Source organism: Aegilops tauschii, chromosome 3, assembly GCF_002575655.3.
Source record: "Aegilops tauschii subsp. strangulata cultivar AL8/78 chromosome 3, Aet v6.0, whole genome shotgun sequence".
Taxonomy (NCBI): Eukaryota; Viridiplantae; Streptophyta; class Magnoliopsida; order Poales; family Poaceae; genus Aegilops; species Aegilops tauschii.
Window position 1 is genome coordinate 43,009,967 of NC_053037.3, and position 9,290 is coordinate 43,019,256.

Genomic DNA, 9,290 nt, shown 5'->3' on the forward strand with positions numbered 1-9,290 from the left:
CCTCCGGGGGAAACCCTAGATCAGTTTATCGGATGACGACGACATTCTTGTGTCGTTACCCTCTTGGGAGTGGCATTCTTGGAGATGCACTCAGGCTCGAGGGACCAGCGGATGGCTTCTTTGGTGGAGCGGTGTTTCTTTCTACATATTCATGGCGGCGACTCTTGGCGGCATGGAGCAGCGGAGGCTTGGCTTCAGATGTGCGGTGATGGACACGCGCAGGAGGTCGACGCTGTCTGGCGTCGTGGTGGCGTCGGCGGCAGCTAGACCGGGCAAGGTCGATGCAGCAGTACAACTCTGAAGATGGATTGGTGGCAGGTGGCTGCGGCGGCCTCATACCCGGCAGGCGTCCTGGTTGAGGAGCACGCCAGACTGGTGGGTGCCCATACCTGGCAGGCGTCCTGGTTGGGACCTCATGTCTTAGATGTTAGGTTTGGCTGCGAGGTCTGTTTGGTATTAGGTCCAGACTATCAGCGCCCCTTCATCAACTGGATAGGAGTAGCGACAGATGTTGCTTAGATGGTGGCTTTAGTCTTACTGTTGTACGACTTTGTAAGGTCTTGTGTTCATAATTAATAAAATGGCCGTATGCATCGTCCAGATGCAGAGGCCGGGGGTATTCCTCCTTTTCTAAAAAAAAGAAGAATTTGGTATTGCGCACCTTGTTGATCAAAGTGCCATATGTTGTACTCAGTTCCGATCATTGTGGTTCTACATTTGTTTTCATGCATTGCAGATACCCCATAGCTTCACTTTCTTTATAATATTTAGCATGATAAATTAACAGCAGACAAAAGTAGAACAAAAAGCATGAAACAGCGAGAAGGTACAGAACCATCATTTCAGAACAGAACACCACTTGTTATAACATGGTTATGATCTACTTTAAGAACAAAACCATCTTAATTAATTTGTAGTTTTACACCAAAAAAGTGTTTTCCTTCTGATGATTCAATTAAAACTCATTTCTTTCGCAGTCTACTCTCTTAACTTCCTAGAAATGTATATATTAACCAAAATTCTGACTTCCCACTTTACCGTACGACACATCCCTTTGCGGATGAATTAATAAGCATAGCAAAATTCGTAACCTATAGGAGTACGTAATTGTTGTAGAACAAAAATGTGAATGATTAGAAGACCAGCACCATCACCAAAAATCATATATCTGCGTGCCCCACTTTTCAGCTAATCCACACCCCCCCCCCCCCCCCCCCCCCTCAATTTTGACGTAGGCCCCCTCCTATCCAAATTAATCTGTAGGTGTACCAAAGGTCTCACAATCACATATTCGTCTGTCTAGTGAGTTGCTGAGAGCACATGGCAATTTGATTCACAGCTACGGTACTCTTCACACCCGTCGGCTCGGATCTCTGTGAAGGCTGCCATGAGGCTCGGCACCATGTTGGTGAGTGCAAGCCTTAACCCAGCCGAGCACGGCTGCTTCCTACTCACTTCAGTGGCATGAGCATTGTCGACAATATTTCCCTGCAGCCACGCGTTGCATGTCCTGAGCACAAACCTTCCCCGATGGCGGAAGTGTTCCTTAACGAATTCCTCAAATCCCCGAGGTGGCCGATGTAAAAGGTGTAGCATGGTCCGTAGGGTGAGCAGGTAAGCATTCTCGCTGTAGGGCAGCGCATTGCGGCGGCCCTCCGGTTTGTCGACCATTGTCTCATAGCCAGTCTCATTGTAGTATGGTTTGTCATTGAGGACAAGGCCCTGGATGGAGACAACAACTTGGAGGAGGCTTGACGCCGTCGAGGACCAGACCTCGGTGCCCTCGCCACCGAATGTGTTTAGCAGGCTGAGGTACACTGTACCAGACTCGTAGAGGTTTGGATTGAGGCGTAGGCCGAAGGAGTGGTAATACACTTGCGGTGGGGCATCTGGGTACGAAGGAGGTAGCTGCAGATCGAAGAAGAAGAGGCCATCATGGTACGGTGTCCTGCTCGCACCCACCATCACCACCCGGAGCAGATCCATGCGGTCCTCGAACGCTCGCACGTAGATGGTTTCTGCAATTAAATAAGTGGCTATTCATTTGTATCCATGCATATGGACCGTGAAATACACTCAGATACCTGGTAAGTCGTTCTCCAGAATTTTTCATTCCTTTTGCACAGCTTTAGCCCAACTCTTCGCACGACTAGCGCCCTGCATTTCCTTGAAAAAAAGAGTGTTGATTAAAGTTCTACATTTAGCAAAATACGTTTTGTAATGACTTGTAACATGTTATGTGGTCATTTACTAATTTTAAGTCAGGGAGTTTAGTTTTGCACTAAAAAACGAATGCCGTAAAATGGATTCCAGCGTTAGACAAACCATATTGTGCATGTAAACCTTCTTTACTCTAAACTTAATAGTTACGTACGTTCTTCATCATTTTCTAACATATATAATTACCTGGTCCGTAGTGTCAAGGTAGCGGTGATCCAGAGGGCTGATCTGCAGTACATCGAAACGTGGAAAGCAGAACGATTCATCGGAGCAACAGGTACCGTGGCTGGCCACATCTACAGCAGCATCGCTGGTCTCCACTGCAGCACCACCGATACTATCATCGTTTGCGGGCGCGGGTAACTCTAAGCTTGGCAACGACGACGACGATGACCGCCAGTTCATCAAGTATCCTTTACCTCGAGCCACCACGTCGCTGGTCAATTGGAGCAAAGACCGGAATGAAAAACCTAAAAGTCTTGTCCTTGACATTGCCGGGCTGACACTTTCGACATCGTTATCTAGATTCTGAAGATCAATGTCCTAAAATCAGATAACACATATAGCCACATCATTTGAGGTGAAAATCTATAAAAATCACTGTCGGAAGAAATTCCTACAGTTTCGGGTCAAAACACATATAGCCACATCAATTGAGGTGAATCCATCCATATAATCGTATATCATAGTATAAATAGTACTTAATTTGGTGCCTATCAGGAGAAACCAAAATAGTCCCCAAGTGGATAATGTTTACAAAGATAGATATATACCGTGTTGGCAGCAACCGGTTCTTCGGGTGCGTCATCGATGCCATCGTCCTCTACCCAGTCGCCCATTTCAAGCCATAGCTCCATGTAGTTCTCATCTTTGACGACAACGATCTCATGGGGCGATACCTGCAGCTCGCCCAAACAAATCAACAACTAATGAGTTTAGTAGAGAATGTAACATAGTTGTAGATCTAAGAAAGGTACTAGAAACTACCCACGTACCGTTGACATGCTACCATCACCCCACTTGACTTGGACGTGCCCATTAGGAAGTTCAACTACCCGCCCCACCCATGAAAGATCAGCGGGAACGGCATTTTTCTTCTTGTTTCCCTGTAACAAGGGTGCACTTTCACCGCCATCTGTTGATACTGATGGTAGGATACGAATGACAATATCACCATAGTAAGCAGAGTGGTTAGAGTCCAATCTTAGGTCATAAGCACTGACGATATCATCGCACTCGACCTCCCTAGCCTCATCAGGATGCCCTGGCGTCTTGAACCATGATACACAAACTGTCTGGTGCTCGTATTGCATGCTCTTGACGATGCCCACATGCTCGGTTGGTCCAGTTCCAGATGCGGCAATGTTGTTGTTGACACTAGTAGCTGTCAGGTCATCAGTAGCGTCAACGGCAGCATTAACCGGAAGAACATTGGCGACAACATGCTAGCCGGGGAAGAACTCTTTCTCATTCCAGATAGCAAAGGGGACGATGGTCGCTGAAGGTCTGCCTTGTTGCCGTGTGCCGTCTTGCCACAACACGTCTACGGTGGTGCACGTGTTGGCAACGAGCATGGGAAACTCCACCTCCACATGTCTCATGACTTGTGACCGTTGCGCCCGTCTATGGCCCTCAAAGACAAACTTCCTTAGCTGCTTCCGATAAAACCTCGCATCTTTCTGCTTCGTGGGAGGTACCACCTGAGAGGTTGATGCTTCACACTCTTCTTGATTGTCCTCCGAGCATGCATTATATTCCTCCTCCTCCTCCTCCTCCTCCTCCTCATCATCATCATCATTATCATCATGTTGATCAGGAGAGCAAGCTGCACCCCCTTCGTTGGAACTAGTTTCAAGAAAAAAACAGCGGTCAGCAAGCCCCCAACAGCAATCGTACGAGGCGCAGAAGAATGTTAGATCGTCTGGGTTCTGGTAGGCCGGAGGAGCTGATGCCTCCAGTAGCTCCTTGTCGGTGCCATAATGCATTGATGCAACCCAGTAGACGAGGACGCCAGACGTCTCCAGCTTCATGATGGTTCCTAGGTCTCGTTGAGGATGCCAATAGCCATTAAGCCACCGCGCCGCCTTGAAAATTGAACAAGCGTCCGGCCCGCCGACGGACAGCCCCTGGTGGAAAATACTGTTCATTTGGCAGCGACGCCTGCTGTGGCGGTTCTCACGCACACCCACCAGGTTCTTGGACTCCGCATCGCTGACCCTGCAGACCGCTCCGTCATCGAACAACACATCGATGTCGATTGACACCTCCACGACGCGGCCGAGCCACGGCCCGGACACGACAAAGTCGCCAAGGTTGAGGCTCCTGATGCGCCGCAGGCTAGATGGGGACACTCCCCTGATGACCTTGATCGGCAGGCCTTTGTTGTCGAGCTTGGCCAGGTTGAGCATGGTGTTGACGCCGGTGATGACGCCGATTTGGCCGCCCATGTCGGAGGCCGATCCGACCAACTGTCCGGGGTACAGGTGGCTCCTGTCGACCACCTTGATGTCGCTGATGTTCTTGTACACAACACTGTCATCGATGCGCAGGAGCTCGAACTTGTCGACAGGGAGATAGTGGTTGTCCACCTCGCCGACCGGGAGAACGAGGCCACGGTCGATGAGCATGGGGCCGGAACTCACGAGGTCGAGAAAGTAAAGATTGGGAGATTCCGCCGCGGGGACGACGTCCATCGTAACCGACTTTTCGGGCGAGAGCACGTACGTACGTACCAGAAGCTGGCGGCCTTATGCCGATTGCTTTCCGATCTCGTCCGGCGGATCAGTGGTGCTAGGTATATATGCTATATACCACGTACGGATTGTATTAGAATTCCTATACTACTCGGACAAGTACCACGGCCTGCTTAATTAATTCTAACAGATCGATCGCACACGACGAAAAAAAAATGATCCTGAGTTCTAGCCTTATACGGATGAGGTTTTTGTTCCTTCTACAATAGCAATACATTTTCTTTACTTTTTCGAAATTGATAGACCATAGGCGTCTCGCATAAGTTCCTCTCTCCTCGTCACCCGATCGAAAATTCCCACCGCCTCATGCGACGTGCAGCGCCATCCCATGGCAAGGTAGATGGAGAGAGGGAAGTACACTCTTTCGGGAGATGCAGAACCCATCTTAATAGTTTCTTTCCCTGACCTTAGACGGCTAGAACAAACTCTCTCCTCCAGACTTCACCGACGAGTCTGTGGATACGCCTCCACACGTCTGCCGCTTCAGTGGTTGGTGGCGGCTAGCGGGGAGGGGAATCCCGATGCCTCTGCTCCGATTAGTAGCTTATATATTAGTGCTTTTAAGTCCTTACAGGCACAATGCTCGGGCAGATTGTGACACTTCTTTTTCGAGTTTGTCTTGCTCCGATACTCCTCAAGTTCGTTAGTCTGCACGTAGCTGACGGACCCCCCCCCCCCAATCTCTATCTCTCTCTCTCTCTCACACACACAGAGTCAAGGCACTAGGATTTGCAGCCGACAAGTAGAGAGGAAGCAAATCCATGGTCTCGGCCAAGAGTTGTTTTTCAAGTGTATAAAAATAGTTAGTAGAGAATAGCCATATGAGATGTGCTACATAATTATGATTAATCTGATTTAGTCCCTAGCTCTGAGCTTGATCATGTGCTTAATGTTTAGATTTATGGATGCCTTTATGTTTGGTTTATGGATGCAAATTTCTCTTCGGATGCTTGTTTACTCTTGCCCAGATTAGATTGGTAGCCAATAGAGGGAGGGGTGTGCGTTAGTTGGATTCAATCTTGCAAGTAAACTGCCGCATCGACAGAAAGTGGAAAATGCTTGTAGCCGCTAAGGATAAATATTTATAGGAGGAATAAAATGGGTCCTACATATGACAGTTGTCATCATGCTTGAATCTTTGTGTTTACACTTAATTTTGGATGGTGCAGAGAGAATCTTGACCTACAAACAGACTATTAGCCATAAGATCTAGAGGGTATCCCTCAGTCTATGGAAATCGTAGGTACTGCCTATATAAAATCAACACGAAAATCCATTTTTGCACCCAAGCTCATCTGCACCCGCGCCGACGAAAAAAATCAAAACAAATACTAGAAAAATTCAAAAAATTCCAACTTTTGTTTGTGGGGTAGAAAATTTGATGCGTGAGGTCCGCTCCAATTTTCAAATCATTTGGACATCTGAGGAGCTCTCGGCAAAAAGACAAATTGGGGGTTTGTAAAAATGTTGACTGTTCATGTACTGTTTTGGTCCGATTTGTCTTTTTTGCTGAGAGTTGCTCAGATGTCCAAATGACTTGAAATTTGTAGCAGGCCTCACGCATCAAATTGTCTACCACACAAATTTCATTTGGAATTTTTTGAATTTGTTTTGAATTTTTTACGAATTTGTTTCTAACCGGGTGCAGATGAGCCTAGGCACCAACACTAGTAGAAAACAGGGCTTTGGTTCAGGCCTAGCCAGCCCATTTGTGCCGGTTCAGTCATGAACCGGGATCCATGGGGGCATACATCCCGGTTCGTGCGCCTAGGGGGCCGGCCGGGTCTCGTGGGGCATTGGTCCCGGTTTGTCTGGACCCTTTTGTCCCGGTTCCAGACACGAACCGGGACAAATGGGCCTCGCTCCTGGCCCACATCCATTGGTCCCAGTTTGTGGCTGGAATCGGGACCAAAGGGTGGCCTTTAGTCCCGGTTTCAGCCACGAACCGGGACCAATGAGGTGGCTATATATACCCCCTCGCTCGCGAGCAGAGCACTCCACTGCTCTGTTTTTTTCTGGCCAGCGAGGGGAGGGCTTTGTGGTGCTCTAGCTCACCTCCTATGCACATGAGATATTCGATGAAATGCCCGAGCCACACTACTTAAGCTTTCTCCTCTCCAAACTCGACCTCCAAGCTCCATTTTCCTCAAGATTTGTCTAGGTTTAGCAGTCTGTCACGTCCCGTCCCCGTCTTCAATGCTGTCGATCGCCCGCGCCGATCTCGTCGCCGACACCACCGTGGTGAGCCTCTTATTCTGATCTTCTTTCTGAAAGGAAAAAAATTCTTAATTGTATGATTAGATAGATAGTTGTCTAATTTTCTTACTTTTATTATTGCTTGTTATTATATAGTGCGATGGTTTTGGTATCCGCTCCCGTCGGCCCTCGTCCTGTCTATGATTCGGATGTGGTATATATTATATTTTATAACTATTTGGTTCATTTATTGTTTATGACAATTATGCCGACCAACATGACATAGATTTTATTTATGTAGGAGGTATGTGAACCAAAATTTCCAACCGAGCCTATTGTCGAGAGGTTAAATTTAGTTGAAGAAGAAAACAATTACTTGAAGGAAAAAATAAAAAAATTGAGGAGGAGAAGATGATATTGGAGTTTCATGTTGTGGATGTCGTTGATGATCACAAGATCAAGATGGATGCAATGCGCTTGAAGATTAGAAAGATTAGAAAATATGCCATTCATACCGAGGCTTGGTATCATTATGCCGTTGGATCAATTATTACCATGGTTGCGATTATGATCGCATTTATTGTTGCATTGATATGTTTTACATAGTTTCAATGTATGGTTTAATTAGATGCTCTGGAGAGTTATATGTTGTTCAATGAGAACTATGTATGTACTTTGGTTTTAATGTGATGACGAACTTCTATTAATTTGGTCACTTATCTATTCATGATGTTCTGTAATGGTTTTTGACACACTTAATTATATATAATGCATGCAGATGAACCGGCAATGGATGTACGGTGACAGACATACCTCCGAGTACATTAAGGGTGTGCATAATTTTCTCGAAGTGGCTGAGGCAAACAAGCAGAATGGTTTTATGTGTTGTCCATGCCCTATATGCGGGAATACGAAGTCTTACTCTGATCAGAAAATCCTTCACACCGACCTGCTTTATAAGGATTTCATGCCACACTATAATGTTTGGACCAAGCACGGAGAAATAGGGGTTATGATGGAAGACAGCAAAGAAGAAGAGGACGATGACAACTATGTGCCCCCTGAATACGGTGATGCTGCAACGGGGGAAGTTGCTGAAGATCAAGAGGAACTAGACGATGTGCCCGATGATGATCTCCGACGGGTCATTGTTGATGCAAGGAGACTGTGCGAAAGTGAAAAAGGAGAAGCTGAAGTTCGATTGCATGTTAGAGGATCACAAAAAAGGGTTGTACCCCAATTGCGAAGATGGCAACACAAAGCTCGGTACCGTATTGGAATTTATGAAGTGGAAGGCAGAGAATGCTGTGCCTGACAAAGGATTTGAGAAGCTACTGAAAATATTGAAGAAGAAGCTTCCAAAGGATAACGAATTGCCCGACAGTACGTACGTAGCAAAGAAGGTCGTATGCCCTCTAGGATTGGAGGTGCAGAAGATACATGCATGCCCTAATGACTGCATCCTCTACCGCGGTGCGTACGAGGATTTGAATGCATGCCCGGTATGCAGTGCATTGCGGTATAAGATCAGACGAGATGACCCTAGTGATGTTGATGGCGAGCCCCCCAGGAAGAGGGTTCCTGCCAAGGTGATGTGGTATGCTCCTATAATACCACGGTTGAAACGTCTGTTCAGAAACAAAGAGCATGCCAAGTTGATGCGATGGCACAGAGAGGACCGTAAGAAAGACGGAAAGTTGAGAGCACCTGCTGACGGGTCGCAGTGGAGAAAAATCGAGAGAAAGTACTGGGCTGAGTTTGCAGGTGACCCAAGGAACGTATGGTTTGGTTTAAGCGCGGATGGCATTAATTCTTTCGGGGAGCAGAGCAGCAATCACAGCACCTGGCCCGTGACTCTATGTATGTATAACCTTCCTCCTTGGATGTGCATGAAGCGGAAGTTCATTATGATGCCAGTTCTCATCCAAGGCCCTAAGCAACCCGGCAACGACATTGATGTGTACCTAAGGCCATTTGTTGAAGAACTTTTATAGCTATGGAATGGAAACGGTGTACGTTTGTGGGATGAGCACAAACAGGAGGAATTTGACCTGCATGCGTTGCTGTTTGTAACCATCAATGATTGGCCTGCTCTCAGTAACCTTTTAGGACAGACAAACA

General features: G+C 47.1%; 1 protein-coding gene and 1 pseudogene across 1 annotated transcript; both read right to left on the bottom strand.

The window, feature by feature from the left end:
• Positions 1-1,299: 1,299 nt before the first annotated feature.
• Positions 1,300-2,712, bottom strand: LOC123497539 (probable ubiquitin-conjugating enzyme E2 23; annotated as a pseudogene).
• Positions 2,713-2,921: 209 nt separating this feature from the next.
• Positions 2,922-4,913, bottom strand: LOC141020603 (probable ubiquitin-conjugating enzyme E2 23). Its single transcript, XM_073511562.1, has 4 exons — positions 4,106-4,913; positions 3,216-3,604; positions 2,994-3,119; positions 2,922-2,933 (listed from the first exon to the last, which is right to left on the bottom strand). Exons 1-4 carry the CDS (start codon positions 4,911-4,913, stop codon positions 2,922-2,924), a joined length of 1,335 nt encoding a protein of 444 aa, XP_073367663.1.
• Between the last annotated feature and the right edge of the window lie 4,377 nt (positions 4,914-9,290).